Source organism: Bombus bifarius, unplaced genomic scaffold (genome assembly GCF_011952205.1).
Source record: "Bombus bifarius isolate JDL3187 unplaced genomic scaffold, Bbif_JDL3187 scf7180000008190, whole genome shotgun sequence".
Taxonomy (NCBI): domain Eukaryota; kingdom Metazoa; phylum Arthropoda; class Insecta; order Hymenoptera; family Apidae; genus Bombus; species Bombus bifarius.
In genome coordinates this window covers 453,914-477,006 of record NW_022884499.1, presented here as the reverse complement: position 1 = coordinate 477,006, position 23,093 = coordinate 453,914, and the positions used below count along the sequence as shown (strand labels likewise).

The 23,093-nt window shown below is 39.5% G+C and overlaps 3 protein-coding genes and 1 long non-coding RNA gene across 5 annotated transcripts; all 4 read right to left on the bottom strand.

Annotated features, from left to right (window-relative positions):
• Positions 1 to 538: 538 nt before the first annotated feature.
• On the bottom strand, positions 539 to 7,379 carry LOC117209665 (protein tipE). Of its 2 annotated transcripts, none has more exons than XM_033451914.1 (4): positions 6,945 to 7,379; positions 6,202 to 6,460; positions 5,291 to 5,469; positions 539 to 4,821 (listed from the first exon to the last, which is right to left on the bottom strand). In XM_033451914.1, exons 1-3 carry the CDS (start codon positions 7,228 to 7,230, stop codon positions 5,298 to 5,300), a joined length of 717 nt encoding a protein of 238 aa, XP_033307805.1. In that variant the 5' UTR covers positions 7,231 to 7,379; the 3' UTR covers positions 539 to 4,821; positions 5,291 to 5,297. The 2 variants fall into 2 exon arrangements, with proteins under 2 accessions (XP_033307805.1, XP_033307804.1); XM_033451913.1 differs by having other exon boundaries at positions 5,302 to 5,469.
• Positions 539 to 14,227, bottom strand: LOC117209666. The gene is made up of 3 exons (XR_004487949.1): positions 14,217 to 14,227; positions 12,789 to 12,793; positions 539 to 1,032 (listed from the first exon to the last, which is right to left on the bottom strand). It is a non-coding gene; the product is annotated as an uncharacterized LOC117209666 (long non-coding RNA).
• LOC117209664 lies at positions 7,918 to 10,934 on the bottom strand. Its single transcript, XM_033451911.1, has 2 exons — positions 8,958 to 10,934; positions 7,918 to 8,433 (listed from the first exon to the last, which is right to left on the bottom strand). Exon 1 carries the CDS (start codon positions 10,309 to 10,311, stop codon positions 8,968 to 8,970), a length of 1,344 nt encoding a protein of 447 aa, XP_033307802.1. The 5' UTR covers positions 10,312 to 10,934; the 3' UTR covers positions 7,918 to 8,433; positions 8,958 to 8,967.
• A 3,587-nt stretch (positions 14,228 to 17,814) lies between the features above and the next one.
• Positions 17,815 to 22,263, bottom strand: LOC117209679. The gene is made up of 4 exons (XM_033451934.1): positions 21,909 to 22,263; positions 21,323 to 21,807; positions 18,594 to 18,702; positions 17,815 to 17,852 (listed from the first exon to the last, which is right to left on the bottom strand). The coding sequence occupies exons 1-4, from the start codon at positions 22,261 to 22,263 to the stop codon at positions 17,815 to 17,817; spliced, it is 987 nt and encodes a 328-aa protein (XP_033307825.1).
• Between the last annotated feature and the right edge of the window lie 830 nt (positions 22,264 to 23,093).

The following is a 23,093-nucleotide window of genomic DNA, read 5'->3' as shown; positions in this document are numbered from 1 at the left end:
TAAGCAAACTTCCTTGTGTAACGCTTGATTAAACTGGAGTATTAAAAAAGATTAGAAAAGAAAAATAATATTGAAAAACTCTGATGCACATCGTAATTACTTTTCGCATTATTAAAGTTTGCTTTTATTTAGTAGTTCTGTTATAAAAAAAATAAACTTCTCGGTAATTCAACATTTTGTTATAGTGATTCAATATTTTCGAGCGCTTAGTAAGGATTAAGCGTGGTATACATACTGGAGCTTAAAAGCTTTTCAAAGGATTGCTGTCGTTACATAAAGTATAGTCGCAAATAAAATCGCAAATAAATGAAACTCGAATGCAGAATACATCGTTTCATATCGAAAAAGACATTTCGTCTATGCGGAGGTATTTTATGGCAAAATATTCATTAATCTTCCGTGATTGTGATTTATTGAAATATTTTATCACTGAAAGAAATTCATTTATTCATGAAAATTAAAATGGAAATTTAGTAAGAAAGAGAAAATTTAAATTCTATGAAAAAAAATTGTACTGGATGTTGTAAAGGAAAATACATTTAACAGAAAACGTGTTTCTGTATATTTCAAACGAAATCGTACAACCTTTTATTTACAATAGTCCGTTAGTATCGCAGAAAACGAGTATGTTATATATAATATATTATGTACAATGTATTCAAGACTTTATAATGATACGCACGAAGCGGTGAACAATAATGTTTTCTTCGATGAGGTCTAAAATTCTCGAGTATAGAACCAGGAAGCTCGTAGAGCATTTTCCCTGATTTGTATTTTTTATGTCATCAATTGGAAAGAATATTAATAGGTTAGGAGAAGAATAGGAAAGAGAGGAGGCAAAGGAATACTGATCGAGATATTTCTACAGGCTAGAAGAAATTTTTATCGAGAAAGGGAGGGAAAGAAACGAAGAGATAGAGTGAAATAGAATATAGGAAGAAAATCGATGTAACAGCTTACCTATATTAAGTGCAGGTACGTTAGAATAATCAAGTAACATGCGATAGAGCGTATTATACATAAGTATCGATACTTTACAATTAATCGCTGCTTTCTAATCTGTAACCGTCTATGGAATTTTCGTTTCATCTCTTTTCATTTCATTGATTAATTTCAACCACTGGTTAATATTTATCCTAGCTGTTTACCAATGACACTATCTTGTTTTCGATTATCACTTTTTAATAAATATCTCGGTCTCCTAAGAATTTCGTATAATCTATCTAATTGTATCGACGTCTTCTCCCGCGACCGATGATTCTAAATACGTTTAACTCGATGGTCATTTGCGAGATTCTAATCGACTAACGAATTGGCACTAAACCGATCTGATATGAGAGATATGGAAGTGCTCGAAGTTGAATGAGCACTTTTTCCCATGGACGAAGAAGTCCACGAATTTGTGCTTGAATTTTTCGAAACGATACTCGATACTCGCGTGTATGTTGATCAAGCACAATGCATTATAAATGTATTTGTAATCATGATTCGATGATCGAAATTTCTCGTGGTTAGGAAACATTTACTTCGATCAAAATTAAATAATCTTTTCTCATGCGCCCATCTAAGGGAGACGACAATCATTCAATAGTTCGACTTACAGGATTTTCGATGTTCTATCACTACAAAATTTTAACTCATATCGCGCTAGTTTTCTATGCGGATGTTTATGCAAACCCATACTTTTATAAGAGGAATAGAACTTAAACAGAAGTTTTAAACTTGTACTAAAGAGACAGAATTGAAACGTAGAATCTAATTACAAAACTGATTACTGAAGAAATAGAACCAAAAACATCGTTTTGATAAAGAAACGGAATCTAAACATATATCTGTTCACAATTTTCATATCGTCGCACATTTCAATTTCTAAAAAATGTATAAATATCCGCAGTCTACTAATTAGTGTCTCAAATTCCATTAAAGAAATGTCCATATTTTTCAAATTTTCTTTCTTTTTTGCACCGATTAATATTATTTTTAATCGACCTCATCGTCCCGTGAGTTGAGCGTCTTTGAGCAAAAGTTTCACGTGACCACAAAAAAGTGCAAGAGAGAAGATTTCGTCCGTTTAATTTTAGAAGGCGCGCTTGCGATCCATCGATCAATCGCTGGCACGCACAGAACGGAAATCGATTAGCAAGCTTCGAGTGGGGAATGAGTGCCGAAACGCAGGCTCCATTGGAATTCGCATCTCATTCGAGGCGAATCGTGCCAACTTGCTGGATGCCTAGAGTAAGGCCAAGTAAGGATTCACAACCATTCTAGATGTACAGGTTCGCGATGTAGTTTCCGTACGCTTCGAAACAACTGCGTAATTCTTTGCTATCCCACCCATATAAAGCTAACGATTTAACGTAAAATATTGTTATATATAATTATATGTAATTAATATATAATTGATATATAATTAGTAAGTACTGTACAAATAATATATCAATAATTCCACTGAATATATCGACAGTGGTCATTAGCCTAATAATATCAAATTTTGGTAAATATCTAAGATGAATTATTTGCAGATCTATTTTGTACAAGTTTTTTCATAAAATATGAATAGGATCTTAGAAATGTTGGATTTGTAGTGATGTCTCTTTTAAAGTATTTTATAATGTTGACTATACATCTTCCTTTAAAAAAATTATTTTGTACTCCTTTTGTATAGTAATTTTGCTTACAGCTTTTATGTAATTTCTTTTCATTAAAGTACGCTAGGCATCTGGTTTCTAAGATTAAGTTCACATTTTATGAAATTCACTGTACGGCAAATAAATTGATTAAGCGTTTCAAAATTCTTTTAGGTATAAATTGAGAATTATTGCTAATGAATTCACTAAGTTATTGGCTCGGCAGGTCACGTTGTTTCGCAGCTTATGGAACGCATATCGCTTGTCCCTTTTGGAAAACTGAACTGAAAAACCGATATCTACAGCTATAAACTACTGCGCGCGATACGTGCATGCGTGCACCTGCGCTTTATGCAAATACGTTTGTTTATCCTAACTATACCACGACGCGACTTGCGTCCGCGTAAAAAATTTGTAACAATCATTGTATCGATCTCGTTACGGTAATCGATTATATTCACAGACTTAACTTACGGGCTAAACTTAAACTACGAGTTTTTTCCTTTGGTGCGAAGACAGATCCTGGAAACGATCGCGTTACTGCCTCTTCTGTATTTCTTACGTTTCATTCACTTCGAAAATTAGAATTTTAACTACGAATTTTTCCTTCGCTCTTATTGCAAAAATAGCCGTGTAGATTCGTCATTCTAATCTTGCGATCATACGCGAAAGCACTACGGTTCTCGTTTTTATTTTGATATAATTTTCAAGTCGAAAATATTCTTTTCTCTCTTCTTTATCTCACTGTTAACTTCCATCGCCGAATATAATTATCCGTTTGAAACATTCCAAGTAGAAATACTGAAATGATCGTACTGAAACGTACGCTCGCGTGACACGAGCCTGCGCAGGATTTTGATTTTTTCTTTTTTTGTTAAAATGTTTGACGAATCGACTGTTCCTTTTCCGCGACGTACAAACCTTTACTTCCTTATTTTCTTCGATCATCGGCTCAGATACAGGCAGATCTGGGTAAAATGATATTTCACATAATAAACTTCCCAAATTTCGTTCAATTGTGATTTCAAAATATTCAAAGCAACATCAAATGTCAAATCGATACAGATACTATGCTGCTTCGAAAAATATTTCATTCCTCTCTTTTCCTTTTACATTATCTTCTTATTTATCGTTTCAAACGTCATCTTACCCGAGTCTGGGGAAACATGACTTATAAATACGTACACAAGCACATCTCATTTATCTTATTACGAACGAATGCTGCGGTAAAATGTGCCACTTGAATATATTGTTCCTTACGTTTAAAGTTATCACGTTGTAGGAAGGCGCACCATGTCACATCGTATCTCTGAATCTCGTTCGGAATACTGGTAGATGATCGAGACTGAGTTCTCCCGTCGATTAACCAAACTTACTTTACCTCTAAAAATCGATGAACAACTTCCTTTCTTCCCCATTGGAGTTTATTGCGTTTGTATATAAAAATCTCGCAAAGTAATTACGTGTAATATCGAAAAAACATCGCGATTATACCTCGAACAATAGTTGCACGATCGTTTGTGTCATTGATCGTTTCTGTTTGGTTCCACGGTAACTCGGTGTAAAAATATCGCAAACATCTCAAATATTAATTCGTAAGGGGCAGACACTTTCCCCACAGGGGGAAAATATGATAGCACTTTCGATGTACGATCCCACAATATGGTCGAACAGAACGATCTTAGATTAATTTCGGTTTGTACTACACTTTATCACGGGGAAGTCTTTAGAAAGGAATCGTTTTGCTCGCAATAAGGGTGTATAACATTAATTTTGATTTATTGCAAGTTAGAATGGGAAATCATTTGATTAGACCGTGTAAGAATAGAGAATGGTCCATAGGCGAGGTTTAAATAGCAAAGTTAGCGTGGTTACCAATTTTCTTTAATAAAAGCAATCGATTAAGCGCAAGTGCAATGTTTTGCGACAAGTTAAGATCGATCGTAAGTAGTAGAAGTCGAAACTGGGTCAGACGAGCTGACGCGAATTACGAGAACGAATTGCATTCTATGTCCGTTGATGGAATTTCCTGAACGTTGCTATTGCTTTCGGACGATCGCTTACATTTAGAGCGTAAAGTACGCTAGGGGATTTTCAGTAATTCCTTCGGCGTCACTCCCGCGCTGGGGGGTGAGCCCTTGGTAGTAGTCAGTATTCTTCCTCGTCCTCCTCGAACTCGTCCTCTCCCAGGATACTGTACGAATGCAACAGAAAACTTGTGATAGAAAATACAGCAGGGTCTCTTTGTCAAAATATAATGCAGCAGTATTGCTTCGAGGAGTTATTGTATTTTTAGTTCGAACAAAGTAACTGATATATTAATTCTTTATGGTTCTACGTTGAATTGAATTTGGTATTGTATTTCTTTCTGTTTCTGTTATTTTTACTGTATCGTAGGTTTACTAGACGAGTGATACAAGTGGATAAAGTACATTTTTCGAGAAGTCGATTTAAAATAGAATCTTTTATTTAGAATTTAGCGATGAACATATTTTTCATTTAAAATCTAGCAACGTAGATAATAGCTTTTGAGCTTTACGATTCTTAATGAAATATTATTTTAGCATATTTTATGGAAAAAAGACATTAATTCCTTGAAGCAATTCTAGAATGTAAATAAGGTATATAGGTTCTTCTAGCCTCACTGGGCACTGCATACATACACGTTACTTACTCTTCCTTCCTCGAGTACTTGTCAATCAGGTTACGACCTGGCCCTCCGCAGCTCTTGGCCATCGGTGGACAATACCAATAACATAATACACTGAGGGATACTCCAAAAACGACTGTAGGCACCACCAACGCTAGCACTAGATGCCTCAAATTTTCATCCCAAGAGTACCTAGAAATATATTCATAGTGTCACTCTACTGATTTTTATTACCCTATTAATCGGAGAAGGCAGAAAAATTTCTTTATTTCTATTCTTTCACATATCGTTCCATTTTTATTAAAAATTATATCATTCTCATTAGTTGGTACTAATTTTTCAGTATGTAGAAAACAATATGTGGATCGTTCACTAATCTCTCATCAAATATCTTCTCTGGACTAAACTCGATCATATGAGATTAATAATGTTGATTGTTTATCACCATACGAAGAGTAAAAAACCATCATGGTGCCTATTTATTGAGCGCTTCTATCTAATGCGCTTACAAGAACCTAACAGAAATTGCTTTTATTAACTTATAATACCATAGTTATAGAAGTTTCTACTTCAATGACCCGGTTAAAAGAAAGTAGGTCGACAAGAATTATATAGTACGAAACAAGGTCTCGTAACATAGCCTAATTATAGGACCATTTGTAATTTCATAACCAGAGAAGAATATTTCCAATTCTTTTGATGTAGAAAAACACGGACTGTGATATTTCTAACAAACAAAGTTGATTTGCGTGAGCGTGTTAACACAGCATAGAATATAGTTTCATACACATACGAATATTTAAATGTATTGAAAATCATAATGATAAAGTAGTATTTGCCGCATTAATGTCGATGCGCTGAAAGCATGACAAGTTTCGTGCTTTCGCTAGCGTATTTATCACGAATATGATACTGTGATTATACCTTGCAACGACAGTCTCTGGGTGTGTTCTGCTGTAATAGCAGGGGAATATCTTTCCCATGTTCGAATATCCGTATTTCTTAGCAAAATCCGAACAGTTCACTGTGGGTGGATAACCGCAGCCTTCCGTGTTTACGAAGAATTTCGTGTCCGAGACATCCCAGGAAATGGAACCCAAAGGTTTTGCCACGAATTCCTCGAACGTTAATCTCGTATAGTTCACCCTAATCTGATGACAACGAAGTGCGGCGCTAGTACAACCTACAATCGAGAAAAATCTATTAATATATCTATGCAAATTTTTAGTACATAAATACTATTAAATGTATACGAATTTCTCAAATTTAGAATTCACATCAATCATTATTATTAGAAAAAGCTTCTAAAAATTATTTATAAATTAATAAAATGATTATTCACAGGATGTGATTCTTTACAGAGAATAGAAAAAAGGAGTATACGTTTAACTTTTTATGATTCAAACAACATTCAACATTTCATTCCAATTGATTCATGCTTAATAAGCATAAATGTTTTTAAAAGCTGTGCATAATAAAGAGAATTTTCATATTTGCCTAATTAATGATAATATAGTATTACGAGTATGTAAATAACGTAAATATCATCTCGTTGCTATGTTCGTCGCTATATCTATATTTACATATATTTGTTTTGTGTTAGAACCGAGAAAAATTAACTGAAATAGAATATCAAACTTACAGCGTTAGGAAAACTCAAAATTTACCTTCTCTACAGCTCGCCCAAGAGCAATTTTTTAGTCCCTCAGCGTAAACATGATCAGTGACGACACAGGCCACAGCGTGAGGAGAGAAATCGGCCAAAATCGTGGAAATTGCCGGTTCCACAACGAAAGGTATTAGAAAAAGGAAGGCGAAGACAGCAAGGATGGCTATGGTACCCAGGCAGAGGGACGTGTAAAATTTCGCTTTCTCCATCAAGGACGCTACTTCCACCACCGGTAGCACCCCACCCAAGGTGCTGGACTTAGTGTCCTCTTCCTGGGCACCCATGATCACCGTCGACTCGTCGGAATCAATGATTGCTCTATTGTACGGGTCACTTGGACCCTGTTTGTTCAAATATTAAAAACTTTCTCCGTCTTTAAAGATACGAGATTAATATCCAAGTTGTTTGAACTTTTCTGAAATTTTTCTTTTGATTTCGAGTCAAGAAACCTTATTTTCACACGTTCAACGCGTTTCAACGTTTTGCGAAAGAATTTTTCTTCTCCGTTTCCGTGTAGCTTCCAAATAAAATTGTTGGAGTTTCCAAATTATCAAATAAATTACCGAATTGTTACGTTTTCCGTTCGTCTTCTTGTACTGTAAACTGACGATAAGTTTTGATTGTTCAACTTATTATTATTCTACCGATTATACGAGAAGCATCGAATACATTCAAAAGATGCACTAAACAAGGAGTTTGTCAAATGATTTTCTGTGGGCTTGTTGCCAGCTGTGCAGGGATCGATCGATCATTTACCAGCAAGGTACGTCCTTCGGTTCTGAATGTGGTTTTGTGGTGTTAGTGTGATTACAATAAGAATTGCTTAGCCTTGATACGTAGAGCTATATGTAATAAATGGTTCTTATCTACTGTCACGGCGAATCAATCAGAAGGGGGACACTTAAAAGCTACCGACGAATGTTGTGTCACGTGTAAAAGACGCCGAATTGTCTGCTTTTTCCTTCTATTTATTTTTTTTCTCTAGTTACGTTTTCCCGTCGTATCCGAAAAATGAATTGGTCGAGTCCAAATTCAGGATTCTTCTTCTTCCTTGTCAGCAGAAGAGAGACAGGCGAGAGCTATATCGCGCATCCGGTCGTATGAACTTCTCAAAGCGATTCATCCGCGCTCATGCATGCGTGCAGTGACGCGAATATTTGAAAAAAGCACGTGAACTCTCAAAAGTGTTCCTTTCTTTGTTTTTAGTGTGCAGGCAGTGCAAGTAGGAAAAATCTTGTTTGCTTTTCTTTGGTACTTGTTCTTGACCGCTTGCTCTTTCTCTCTCTCTCTCTTTGTATATTTTTGCTTGTTTTTCAAAGATAGTTTGCGCTTTCTGCAGAAGTATTTGTATATTTTGTTTTGTAGTTTTTGTTTTTTTGCAAGATGAGAATTTCAACCACGCGTTCCCCCCCTCCCTACACCTTAATAATGCCCGCGCAGGGAGAATATCGACTGACGAGCCGGACTCTCCTCCAGGAGGGGAATGCCTGCAAACAGAAAAGAGTATGTCGCATAAAATTCCTATTCTACTATGAAATTACTCGCTTCAAAACTCTACACAGTTTTCTGAGCATTGGTGACTATTGCTTTATCAGATTGTTGAACAAATTGTTCTAAACGCTACGACTTAATTGGTTCTTAATACACGTTAATCTTAATTATCCCAAAAAACTCGTTTCCAATAAATTAAATAGGATTTCAATCTTTTTAGTGAATTGCATTCGAATGTAATTCTTCTACAACTATGTAAATATTGTGCAGAAAATTTCGTGCAATCGATAATCAATTTGTTTTTTTCAAAGGGAATAGTTTCTAAAAGCCTGCACATATTATCACGGTGAATTTTCTAATTGTTTCCTTTCCATATTTTGCAAAACTCTTTATTTCTCCAGTAGACGCTTGAAAAGTTTCAAAGTATATTTTTAGTGTTCTGTAAACCCATTTAGAACCCTTCAATGCTATATGTAGATGCCTTATAACCTTTGTCTCATTTCTATTTAACGATTCTTACGTGACGGATCTCAGAGCGCCATAGCAGAGTTTCCTCCGCCAGCATCCCCTAGGTTACCCGAAGCGCTCTTCTCTATCGACGTGAGGCCGGCACCAACTGTGCCCTTAAATCTCATCTTGGCATCATCTCCGACCACCACGGTCCTCTGACAAAAGATCAACGTCAGACAACTGATGACGAACAGTACACTGGGCAACACCAACGCGATTAGAAACTCCTTGTAGGTGCTTTCCAGGTTAAATCGGGATACAACGACTTCAGTGTTACCCTCAGCGTAATAACATGGAAATCTAGCGCGTGCGTTATGATCAGAACCATCCTTCCCATATACGTGAAGGAATTCTTTACATTCCTCGCGTAGGGTATTGACGCAACCCTCGAGATTAATTAGCAGACGACTTTCGTTAGCGATGATAAGATCTTGCTCTGGTGGAGCAACCATTCTGGTTTCATCCAGTGGTTTCGTCGCGAATATGTTGAGATATGACAGATAGGTGAAATTCGTCAGATCAGAGAGAAGATCTTTCTCTAAAACGGATCCATTGATACAATCAACAGCTTCGACGCCCAAGGTGGAGTTGAATATTCCATAACAGGACGCCATCATGACGTCACCACGATCCTCGTGCCAGATTTCCCGATTCGTCTCGACGTCTATAGCTCTCTCGCATTGACTCAGGTAAACCTTGTCGCCGCTCAATAAAATCATATTTTTGTTCCTGGTCGGGATATCGACGCACCTACGGTCGCAGTTGTAGGGTGTTCTGATACGTTCGCAGGTTCCACGGTTACAATTAAACAGACCGTCTATGTCTATGCAGGTTATCTTACCGCGTCTACCGGAACATTTCAACGGTGGATCCGTGTCGTGGAATATACATTCGAACGCGTCTGTGATGTTAATGCATACACCAGACGTACAGTTGAACGTACCGGTGAGATTGCGACACTCGTCCGCGATGCATTTCGATTTCTTCGCGTTTTCCTGATCGATACCGTAACAGGTCTTGTTCGTGGTATTGGTACAGTTCGCTAATATGATCGCCGAGCCGTTTCTGCGGAGATTTACATGAATCTGGACGCAAGGGCCGGATGTTTTCGACAGGCACCACTCCCCACAGCTGCCCCATTCACAATTATCCGCGTTGATCGCGCGTATTGTCGTACACATCACTGGTATCTCGCTGATACCAGATTGAAACGCTCGCGTGCTCGGCATGTAAATCGCCACGGTCAGATAAACCAGAGCGACGGAGGATAACACCGCCGTCATCTGGCAGATGCAAATCGTCCCGCATATCCGACCGTCCTGCGGCGGGATCACCAAATTCTCCACTGGCACTTGCTTGGGCATCGTGTCGAGTTTATCGAGCTCGATTCGATCACCAAGAAGATCCTGATGTCAAGGAACAATAAATTATTACATCCTACATTAGCCTGTCCATCGTGTCTATGTACTACGCTGGTGAATTTTCTACATCATTGTTCTTTAAATATGTGATCTTCCTTGTTCTTCCGATCGTTCGACGATTAAAGGGAATAGAAGCTACGAGGTGTGCACGGTCGAAGTCATTGACGTTTTATCAATACATGGATTTATAAGTTTCGTAGATTGTACGTACCATTAACGTACCATGAGTAGCTCGAACATTTATTCAAAAATGCTTCTCCAGAATAATGTTTATCATACTCCAGCTGTTAGTCAATCGACCTGACGTTATTCACGAAGCTTCTCCGTGTCTGATTTTTTCATTATACCACTGATTTGGTCCCTTGAGATAGGAAGATAAACCGTTGCGAATTCTACCGATGAAATTCGAAGGCTCTCGACGAAGTTTAAGATCAGTCTAGCTTCCACATCGTGATCTCGAAGATATCCACGTCAGAGTTTCTCGCAAGTTCGTGTCACCGGTATTCTTTTTACAGCAGGACGAGGCCAGTCGCGCGCGTGTTCTGCTTTCGTTCGCTTTGCGCCTCGTGTGAGGTGCGTGGCTCGAAAACTCGAGCAGCATCGCGCATCGATCGATGCCTCGCGCATGCCCATCCTCTGCAACTGCAACGACACCGTGTACTGCCGCATTTGACGTCATTGATGCCACCTTCGTGCCATCAGGAAGATCTCTGTTGCAGGATAATCGTCCAGAGATGGCGGGATCCGGCGGATCCAGCGGCAAGACATTCAATCTTTTCTATTATACAAAACTTTCCTCTCTTCTTTAATGATTCCTTCTTGTTCATATTGAAAACTAATTTGCACGAAGCATTTAGTACAAATCATAATTTTTATCGATCATTTTCAGTCGGTTTCCATTTCTTTGCTGTAGATTTGAGGATATCTATAGTCAATCAGTGATTTACCAAATATATTAAATATAAATTTAATCTTTTAATAGTGTAATAAAATTATAAAGAATGTAAAATTATCGCTTTATCCTCAAGATTTTCTAAATTTATGGTATGAGATATAAAAAATACATAGTTTCGATTGAATTAATAATTGCTTTGTATCCGATGACATTTAAGACATGAAATTTGTGCTATTATATTTATCAGTTTGTTCGAGCATGTCTTAAGGTATAATCTTAAAGAGTTAATAAATAAAGTGACTAGTTTGGAGCCTGGCACTCTTCTCTATGTTTTTCAATATATTTTCTTGAATAAAGAAATCGATATACTAACATTGCACGCAAATGCAACGCATTTCTGTGTAAACTTTACTCGAATGCGCATTAGGCGAAACTGGGTCGAAGATTTAAATGCGATGAACTTTCTTTAATTATTCCAAGCGAGCTTTGGTTATTTTCGGGATATCTAGACAAAATTTTATTTTCATAATGCTGACGACTTATTTATTTCTATATAAGACTTTTAAACTGGTACGCTAAGAAATATTTACCGCGAAATAGTATATGTATAATCACGTTTTAAATCACAAATTTAAATCTGTTTATTATTCACTCTACTTTGCATACAGATCCTAAAGAGAAGTTTCTGGTAAAGATTGAAATCAAAAAGTCTGTTGCGATACCCAGTTTCAAGTGCTTTATGCAAAATCAATCTGGATTATTATCATGCATTTTATTACGTTCATCTTTTTTTTTCATAAGATTCCTACGTAAATTTTTAAAAAATTTGGATACATTTTGTTTTACAAAAGAATCCTCCTTTCAAAAAGCGAACCATCAATTTTCATACTAGAAAGAATAAAACTTTAATTCCAAATAAATAATTTCTAATAAAATTTTCATCTGAAATTTTAATATTAACTGTTTAAATGTTTACTTCAAAATCATTAAAAAATTCGGAAAAACGTTTCATTTGCCAATTTCTCAAGCTCTTCCAATGTTAAACTGATAAAATATTAATAAATCTGAATCACGAAAATAATGAGTCTACAAATAATTAGCAAGTGAGTTTTCCTCGACAGTGTGCGACACGGATCAGGTCAGCTTTTCCTTCGAAACTATCGATGTGAGACACGAACCACCAGTGCAACTGTGACACAGTTTTCCTCGCCATAGGGCTTTCAGAACAGGTGACACAGTTTGAAGAACAAGTAACAGAAGTAGCGAAGACAAAAAGCACGAAATTCACAGCGTTAACACGTAATTAATTATGTCGATATAGAAATCTTTTTCCTTCAATTGTCTTATATATCCTCTTGTGATTTTATTCCGATATAATTTAACCTACTAAAAAATTTTGTAAACGGATAAAAGCATATTTAATTCAAGGAGTTAATCTTTGAAAAAAATTCTTATATCGTCAAACTATTATACCAGATTTTTCTTCGTATATTTTTGTAGAATATTAAACAGTGCGTGCAAGCACGAAAACTCACAATTCCTGCAATTACCTGAAGCCTCTTACGAGGTCGTAGCACTTTCTTCAACGACTCAGCGGTAAAAAGAGTTTTTGTGGTAGTTGTACAATGAGAACACACGCGAAAGGATCGACTTGAGAACGCGACCCTTTTTTTTATCGCGAAATTAAAGTTTTGCTCTCCGGAACCACTTAATTATCAGCTCGCGTTTTCCATAACACGTACATTCCAGATTTTTAATTCCCGCCAAGTCGATGCCGCCATGGAGATTGTGACATAGTTTCTCCTCGCGATAGGACGCGATAGGACGCGCTGTGATAGCTTCGTTCGTAGCTGACACAGTTCCAGGCGAAGGTAACGAGAAAGGAGGGGAGATCACGGGGAGGAAAAAAAAAGAGAAGAAGGTGAAGGAAGAGGTAGAAGGCACAACGCGTTAACACATAATGTAGTTTATCGAGCGTTAGCCGCAGACGGTGTGGCGCCTGCTGTTTTATGCCTTGCTTCTTTACGTCTCGACCTCACATGTGTTTCACCTGTAATTCCGTTACTGCGAACACTGTGTTAAAAATTTCCTTGAATTTTTTGAATTTTTCCTCTCGTCTTTAGAAAAAATTTCTCCGATATTACTTAAGATTATTTCTATTTCTCGATAAATTTCCAATCAAATTTGAAATTAGTTCTGATATAATTTAAATTTAAATTTTAAAATTCTTCTACATTTTCATGATTAATTTTCATCTTTACTTTCTGATTTTTCGAAATCTATTTTAAAATATTTTCAATATTTTGGCACTATTTGTCATTTTTCATTTTTCTAAATTCCTTATCTCTTCAGACTTTCTTCCATATCAAAGGATCTTCTAAGGATCATTCAGATCTTAAAAACTTGCTCGTTAATTTTACGACGAATCCCCTGCAACATTTTTGCCCTACCGATCGTGTTTCTAGTTATACGAGCAGACCACTTTTCTTTGCTTTTATTCTCCGCTTCGCTTTCCGCGTCTCTTTCGTTGCTCGTTAAACGAACACGACACTTTCATACGCTTTCCGCCGTTGGTGGCATAAATATTTCGGGGCAATTCCATGGCGCTCCTCCCATTTCCCAGGCTCGTGAACCTACACGAAGAAAAGCACTCGGCACTGCTCTGTTTTTTCCAGGCGAGCAGCAGTTTTTGTGCGAACGGCGCCAGTGCGTACACTTCGTGCAAGCTTCGTTCGAAGCCAAACGCTCGAGGAAAATCCTCCGAGAAATTTCTGTCGTTGTCTTCTCAATGTTAGGAATGATTGTTCTTGTGTGAAAGTCTTGGTTCGATTCATTCGATGTTGTTATTTATTGAAGACATACCGGCTTAAAAGGATTGCTCGGAAAATATTTACGCAAAAAATTGTAGATTATACTCTATCGGTTATGATGAATCGTTATATGGTCAACTGACAGATACTGTACGTAGGCATAAACGGGTGTTATTTTAATAGTTATGGAACATGTAGGGGATAACGAATGATTATGTACACATGTGATTTTAAATATCTATAAATGGGGTAAAATAACATTATAAAAATTGTAACTATTATTTTCTAAAATTATATCGTAAATCATAAAGTATCCGGTTTTCACGTATAAAATACAAAAATTATGTATCAGGTTGTAATATGTGAAATATAAAATTATGAATCAGATTATGTCATATGAAATATCATTCTTCTTTGATTAAACTAAATATGGTTTTATGTTTCATTGGAATAAGCTTATTAATCGAAATATTATGTCGTTGGAATTGAAATTCTTTTATCACATCAAGATATTGTATAAATAATTATAAATAACTAATAGGACTACTATGTCTTCTATTTTTATTTAACATTTTTATGTTAATATAATAATACTATTTTTGAAAAATGTTATTGCTTTGGTTCGTATAAAAACTTTGCAGGTTTTCTCCGTTCTTCGTTTCCAAAGCTAATTTTTATAAGAATGGTTTAGGAATCGATGACTTAGAAATTGTTTTTATAAAATAATAAATTGTGGTTCAAACATTTAATTACTCAATGCACAGAAAATACGTACTCAGTGTAAAATTCACAAAAGCACATTTCATGTTATTCTTGGTGTTCATTGCTTGCGATGTAAAAATAATCAGGTTAATGTACTCGTAGATATTATTGTCTATAATTCCTCTACATCATTTTCAAGTTACTCAAAATACAAAAACGTAATTCATGGATTACAACTAAAAGAAAATATCATGTAGCAAATTCTATATACATAAAATAAAACATGAATGTACAAGAGAAATGATTAAAAAATTTATCAAACAAAATAAAATTACAAAGCAAGAAATGGATTTAGAGAGATACCATTTTATACAGCAAGCTTTCCATCGCAAAACAAGAAAGAAGATAATCACGAATACGAAGCACTTATACTACTTCAATTCACATCACGTGCGATCGGTCTAATCAATTTAATCAAGTTTCGATATATAAACAGATCACATTCTGTCGACACTCGTTACACAATATAAGATTAATCAGAAAGATTTCAAAACAAAAAAGACTTCGATTTCACAGGAAACCGAATTAAACCTTTCTAAAAACGACCGTTAAAACAGGTCGTTACACGGCATAGATAAACCAGATAGGATTTTATGTGTTTCAAACTCATGAAACACGCCTTCACCGGAAGTAGAAACGAGCTTTATAAACGCGAATACATGGCATATTATCACCACGTGCTGCGTCTAAGAATAGCCGAGCCGATCGATCGGTTAACGATCATCAATCTGGCTTTACACCAAATCAACTGCACATCATTACACGCTGGTTGTATCATATATTATCCAGAAAAACTAATATTTCCATCATCTAAACAGACTAATATTTCCACACAACATTAAAATGACATCGAACGAAACGAGAACGGAAGGAATGATCGCGCGACAGACTGCGTCATGCAAAGAATCCGACACTGACAGCGCGTTTTTCTCTTGAGATTTCACGCGAACCGAAACAATAAACTTGAAACAAACTGTATCATTCTCTAATACTAATATGTAAGGATCACTCAAGCCGAGACAACCACCTGTCAAACAGCCGTTGCACGTTGTTTACACGATCCTGTTTGAAGAGACAGTCGCAGCAATCGGCGAGCATGTCATTCGCCGCAGCGTCGCGTGCCGATAAACCTCGTTAGAGATGCTTTACAAGCGGGAGCGGCCGAAAAGCGTGGGCATGAATGTATAGTCGTCAACTGGTCGTACTTACGTGAATCGGCGATAGATCAGCGACTGGAAGAAGCCCCTGGAAAATCCACTTTCCGCAGTCTCTCCCTGGTCCTCCTGGGGGAAACAAATATGGCGGTGCTACCATTGGAGCTGCAATGGCTCCACCTCGTTGTTGCCGTATCGTACCAGAAAATCAATACTCCTGTTGCCACCAATACCGAGGCTTTTTCCTCGGAACGTGTTCACGTCCACAGGCAATACTACGATATTTTCAGGAACGAGGACTCGAATTATGCCTACATAGAACGGCGTTCGAGGAAGAAAGAAGAATTTCCGATAGTTAACAAGTTCTCTCGCTTTATCTCATTTTCCCTGTCGCTTTCTATCGTTCTGTTTGGCTATCCTTGTTATGATAGCTTGGTTATATGCTTCTCTGTCTCTGCCGTAGCTTACCCTATTCAACGGTGGGAAAAAGTGGCCTGAATGAGAATCGGAAAATCAGATTTCCTGATCCCGTTAACGGGGCTCACCGACTGCTACCGTTCCTATTGTCGCCTCGGTTTACCAGTGTTTCTGCCTGCTCCTTTTTTCTCCGTAATTGTTCGCCATCCGTAGCCCACAGCAAAACACCGGTTTCTTTCATACAATCGAACTGATTCTTGAGTTCAGTTGGTGGCAGATCGGTAGATGAGTACCGAGATGATGAAGCGCGTGACGATCAAATGATCGATCTTGTCATTGTCTGGAACGGGACGTTTGATTTCGACCTGGGATGAAACAGAGCTTTGGAATGGGAAACTGGCCTGATTAAAGTTTTCTACAACAATGGTAGAAGTCAGCCTGCATTCCGTTTTATCGGTTAACTCTGCATCGGTGGCGATATCGATCCGTCCGGCCGTCGAATTCGATTCTGCGGTATTCTTTTCCATTCTACTTTACGTCACGACACGACAGTAGGAGGGATAATCACCGGGAGTTGGAATAATAATGAAAATTACTTTGCGTCCACGGAGTACACCGGACTTTTTTAATTAATTAGTCTGACACGAAGCTCCGCGATCTGTTTAATTTCCTGCGTACTTTCGATGGGCTTTTTTGCTATGCGCTCTCTTCCTTCGGCTTGTTGGGCAGAACCAATTACGGGTTTCGGTGTAGCTGAGAGAAACCGTGTTTTTCACACGTCGAATTACTTACACGGAACTATGCGGAGTTACTTACGAAACATAACATCGTAATGAGACGAAACTTTTAGTTCATTAAGTTAACGTAACGATTAAATGGCAATAAGGAACCAATATATTTCATCCATAAATTCCGAATTGCTTCATTCACAATAAAATATAAGTTAGAAATCTCACCGTACAACCGCATTCGGATGTTGTAGTCAATATTCTACTGTGTTCAATCACCGAATTATACAAGATATTCACATATATTTCGTCTATCGGAGAAACCAGTTGTTTCATTACCATTCCGTTAGGAAGCGGAAGAAACTTACGAAGTATATCGTCAGAAATTGTTCTCTGTAAAAAGAACATTGCCTTCTTAATCTTACATGTTTGCAGACGTCTTCAATCACTGCTTTCATTCGCTCCTTCCAACGTCAGGAAAAAGAAAAAGAGAATTCGCAGTCGATAATTTGTTTGTTCGACAAACAAATTATCTAGCGGCTCCGGTCAGACGAGGTACCAGTTATGAATGAAAGTACGAGGGAAGCTTTATTATGATCGTCTTTCTTTCCGCGTCGTTCGTCGTTTCCTTGAGAGGGATGCGACAAAACAGGAAAGCTAAAGAACGAAGCCGCTAGCGATTAATCAACACTATTTCTGTCTTCGGCTTTTTTCACCACTAAAAATAAACGCAAGTATCAAATATAATCAATAAAGGAGGTCACTAAAATTGCATGAGTCCTTTTGTGGAATGTGTGAACTAACATTATTAGCGATATTTACAAGTTGATTAGAACGCACATTAAAGTGTCAAAACACTTTTACAGTATCATGACGAAGCCCAGCCTGCTGTCTAAGCACTTGAACAATTCTTGGTACCGCCAACTTTTTTTCAATTAAATTAAAGAATCAATTTTAGTTAAAGAATTAATTTTTATAATTTCTTTCCAACAATCAAAAACTTTCTTATTTGGTTCCTTTAGTTCTCACGCTAATACATATCATAATCTCGCGGTAAGCGTAAATAAATTTTCTACGTAAATAAATATTTCAATATTCCAAATTATAATAAATTTTCCGGAAAGATTTTGCCAGTATCTCTTTAATAAACCGAAACCACTAAATTTACTTACCTCTACTCTCGTGTCGACATCCTCTCCATTTTTGTGATATATCTTATCGCGAGAAGATCAAAATTTTCATAAGCAAACGTAGAAATGAAGCGCACGTACGTGAAAGTATTACCTAAGGAGAAACAGAATTATGATAACGTGGTCGACGTGAAATTACCATAGCAAACACGAGCTACGAGTGATTTCTCTGCATTTTTTTCTTTATTTCTCTCCTTTGCACGGTAAATAGCAACTGACTGACAAGGCTAGTTGCGCCTGCAGTGAGTAAATTAGAACGGTTGGCTTACGTGCCAAAGAAATTGGCGTGTAGTCCCTAAAACCGCCGGGGAATTGATATTTCCGTGGAGGTGGTGCATAGGCATGCACCATACAACCTCTCTTTCTCGAAACGGTAACCTATATACAGTTAGTAATATTTTTAGAGTTATGAAAATGCAACGAAGCGATACGTCAGTTTGAAAATAAGCACGTGTCTCGTTGCTTTTGCATCGAATTTCCCCGTTTCCTTTTAAAATTGACATGTAACAAGGGGAGGAAAGAAAGACAGCAAGGAAGAAAGAGAACGTGTTCGATACTCTGGCGGAATCGCCTTCGAATATATCATGGGTTTGCTAGGAGAATGATGTAACTGGGAAAATAACATTTTCAGGAAGTCAGTTCGATTGGAAGTTTGAAGTAAAAAATTATGTAGCTAATAGTCTTTAGATTTTATGCGTATTCGTTACTATTAGACTAACACAGAGGTAAGACAGTTCTTGTGAATTGTGACATGACAGAGCGAGTTCCACCGGTAACAAAAATCTATATGAATTTCTATTAAATTTCGCACATATAGCTGTTCATACACACTAAATATACATATATAATTATGATTCAGCAAAGCACGGAATAATTTAGCGAATTTTAATTGCACGATAAATTTCAACCATAATATTTCATAACTTACGCCCATGAACACATCTCTATCAAATGGTAATAGAATCGGCAAATAGTCGGGGACAAATTCACAAGAACACAATGATTTACAACAAAATTACATTCCCTGAAACAGTCAGCTCGATTCCACTCGCTTCTAAAAATTGCCGAGTTATAACACGCGGTTTTTATGACGGGCTAAAGCAAATATTATTGCTGAATTACCCGATCGAATCATGAAGTGGTCGATATATGCGTTTTCGTTGTATGTTTCATGAAACTATTCATCGTCAACAAGCGCAAGTTATTTTCGGTGTGAATTATCCCATTTCTGATAACCGTCGAACGATTTCCCTCGATCAATGTATGGTCACTGGCCCGTAAACGTAAATCAATAACGAAACAGAAAATTCCTGGCTCGAACATATATTCTTAGGTTTGAAATCAAATGCGGGAAAAATAAGCCATTCACAATGACCGCGACTCATGGTCTTTTACTTCTACGGAAAATCCCGCTTATTACGATCTATTGTTATGCCTATTAAAAAGGACTGGTTCTCTCAGATAATTCAGCACGAATTTTCTTGTCTTTGAATGGCAGTATTGTTTGTTAATCATGGAATATTACAGTGGCGTAAAAAAGTTTTCGATACATTTTTGTAGTAACTGGTGGATTCTTAGAGTAAGGACAAGTGATTGCTGGTAGAGTTTAAAATTTAAGGTATTTTAATGAGTGATATTCGATAACAAAAGGACAGACTACGATATCGTCGCACGCCGACTCACACTCCGTGTCCGCTCAACTCGCACTCTGCTTCTCGACTGCCTCTCTGGCCGTTTTAGCACTCTATTGTCTTTTGCTGGGCCCACCGCACACGTGTTCTACAGACGCTCGTAGCCAGGGTCACGTAGGTCTTTTCGGCAAAGCTATTTACCTGAAGGACCCGGTAATGCATTGATGGAGCCGACAGCGCCTCGGCTCTCGCGACATTGTCTGTAGTTAGCTCGACGTTTCTTGGGCCCTTCTCCCCGATACTACATTTTTTCATATTACAATAAGTAAAATAATACACATAGTATATATTGTGTATCATGAACTGTAGATCTTTTCAACGATGACATATCTACGATAGATTGTAGTGTTTAGTCTTTATTTTGTGTATGTTTAGTCTTAGTGTATGTTTAGTTTTTATTTTGATGAGAAATTACTAAGGAGCGAATTTTGATGTTCGTATTTTTACGTTTTTCATCATATTAAATATACGTCGTATTCTCCCAATACATAATAACGATAAAAACAATTTATTTTATACTTTCACTGTATAGTAAAGAATTATCCTGGATGAAAAGTCGAATAGAACTGATTGTGAGTTACCCTCCAATATGGCGGCAAGTCATTTTAGAAAATTTGTTCACGCTTTGTTAATGAATAATTATGATTTATTTGATATTTTCTTAAAAGTTGTTCAGGAATATAGTATTTTTTATAATGAGATATATTTAATACTTAATAATTAACATTAATAATAATAATTAATAATAATAATAATTAATAATAATAATAATTAATAATAATTAACAGATTTGGGCATAAAAAGACGCTCTACATGTCTTTTTTTTTTTTTGTTTATTAACGTGGAGGAAATCCGCACGGACACCAGGTCGCTTCTGAGGAAAAGCGGCGTGGTAGTGCCGGACTCCAACCGACTAAAACCTCCACGATGATCGTCCCGGCTGCGATCGAAAGGGGCCCGGGAACCGGTGTGAGCGATACACCCCCACTCCCACCCCCCCGGCCTAATACCGCCGCTTCATGGAGCGGTGTGTGGCCATTGTTACACCGAGCCTCGTCGCCGGAGCCGCCGTGCCAGGCAGCCCGGTTCCCCTACCGCTGAGGTGCCAGCGCCTAAGTTTGCACCCCACGGGGGGGCGCGGCGGACCTAGCGCGCCTCACTGAAGCGCGTCCATGGCCTCTGCCGCGCCCTCGCCGGTCAATCCTCTCAGGGTGAGAGTACCGCACCCTCACCCTCTCGGCGGCCTCTTTTCGAAGCATAACTTGTTCACAGAAGGAGGTCACGGCCCTCCTCCTTCTCTCGCTTACCAACAATGCTTCGAGGATCGTCGGCGGCGAGAGGTCCCATCCGATTTCCGCGATGAGGTACGCCCACGCCGGGCAGTATTCCAGTGTGTGCTGCGCTGAATCCACGCTCGCATCGCAGTGGTGGCAGCGCGCGTTCGCCTCCTTCCCGATTCGGTGCAGATACTCACCGAAGCAGCCGTGTCCAGTGAGCACCTGCGTCACCCTGTAGGTCAGGGAAGGCCCGCCGCCGTCCAAACAAACGTCCCCGTTTGGAAGGACGGCTCCGAGGACCCTTATCCCCGGTGCACCCGCTCTGGCTGGCGCGCCATCTGTCGAGCAAAGCCCGCCGAGCCCGAACCCTGACGTCGGCGCCCGAACGGGGGAAACCCGGAGAGCACCGCCGCTGCTGCCGCCGAAATGGTGCGGAAGCCCCTCACTACCCTGATGACCGCTGTCCTGTGCAGCCTCCTGATTGCTAGGAGACTGCGATGGTTGGTCATCAGGTCCTCTGCCCAGATCGGAGCTCCGTAGAGGAGTTTCGATCGCACCACGCCGGCGTACAGCCGGCGCACTCCGACGTCGGGCTCGCCCAGCCGAGGCAGCAAACGTCCTAAGGCGTTCGCCGTCGCCTCAACAGACGGTGCCAGGCGCTCGAAGTGAGCGCTGAAGGTCCAGCAGCTGTCGAGGGTTAGGCCCAGATACTTCATGGTGGTTCCGACCCCGATCTCAGCCCCCTGCAACCTCAGGTGATAACCCGTTGGAGGCCTCCCGTGATCGGCCTTGCGGTAAAACCACATTGCCTCGGACTTCTCAGGGGACACCCTCAGTCCTAATCCCTCGATCTCCGCGACCACGCAAGCCACCGCCAGCTCCGCCAGGCGGGCGGTTCTACACCATGCCGTGCCCCAAACCAGCACCAACGTGTCGTCGGCGTAGCACGACAGTGCCGATTTCGGAGGCATCGGCGTCCGAAGCACTGCGTCGTACGCGATGTTCCATAGCAACGGACCCAACTCCGAACCCTGCGAGACCTCGCGGTGTACAGCCCTCCCGGTCACCTCTCCGCCCCGGACGGTATAGACGATACTCCGGTCCCGGAGGAACGTCCGGATCACACCCCGCAGGCACGCTGGCACCCGATGAAATTCGAAGGCCCGGCATATCCTGTCCCAGGGGATGCTGTTGAAAGCGTTGACCACGTCCAGCGACACGGCCAACGCCACGTAACCACACCGCTCGGCCCCCTCGACAAGGGAGCGGATGCGGGCGACAGCGTCGGTCGTAGACCGCCCTCTCCGGAAACCGAACTGGCCGTCGTGCAGTTCGGGCACACTCCGGGACAGATGCTACTCCAGGTCCAAAAGGCACACCGGCCGAAAGGCGGAAGGCGAGTCCGGGGAGCGCCCCCGCTTCGGCAGCAGGACCATCCGCTCCTCCTTCCACGAAGCGGGGAATTCACCCCGAGACAGGCATCCGTCGAACAGACGCATTAGTCTCGGGGCCAAGACGCCGACGACGTCCTTCCACAGGCGGGCCGGGACTGCATCGAGACCCGGAGCTTTCCGCGCTCCGATCCTCCCGACGGCCCCGGCCAGTTCTTCGTCGCTGACCCTCGATTCCGGGCTCCACCTTCCCGCGGAGACACGTGGTTCTTCTTCTGGCGGTTGAGGCTCCTGCTCCTCCTCTTCGGTAGGGCTGTCATCTCCCTCGTTCGCTGCGCCCGGGAACAAGGTGCCGACGACCTCCTCCAGGAATCGTGGGTCCATGCTCTCCGTTAAGGGTGGCGCCCATG

Bases quoted from the DNA above. Each gene is read 5' to 3' on its own strand.
- LOC117209665 (XM_033451913.1), bottom strand. From the start codon at position 7,230: ATGGGTGCCCAGGAAGAGGACACTAAGTCCAGCACCTTGGGTGGGGTG. The intron at 6,461-6,944 runs GTAAATTTTGAG...TCTCGATTGTAG, and splicing joins TTGGGCGAGCTGTAGAGAAG to GTTGTACTAGCGCCGCACTT. The intron at 4,822-5,301 runs GTAAGTAACGTG...GCATTCGTACAG, and splicing joins AAGTACTCGAGGAAGGAAGA to TATCCTGGGAGAGGACGAGT.
- LOC117209679 (XM_033451934.1), bottom strand. From the start codon at position 22,263: ATGCCTCCGAAATCGGCACTGTCGTGCTACGCCGACGACACGTTGGTG. The intron at 18,703-21,322 runs GTAAGCGAGAGA...AACTGTATATAG, and splicing joins CGATCCTCGAAGCATTGTTG to GTTACCGTTTCGAGAAAGAG. The intron at 17,853-18,593 runs GTAAGCCAACCG...GTTTATTTTTAG, and splicing joins CACGCCAATTTCTTTGGCAC to TGGTGAAAAAAGCCGAAGAC.
- LOC117209664 (XM_033451911.1), bottom strand. From the start codon at position 10,311: ATGCCCAAGCAAGTGCCAGTGGAGAATTTGGTGATCCCGCCGCAGGAC.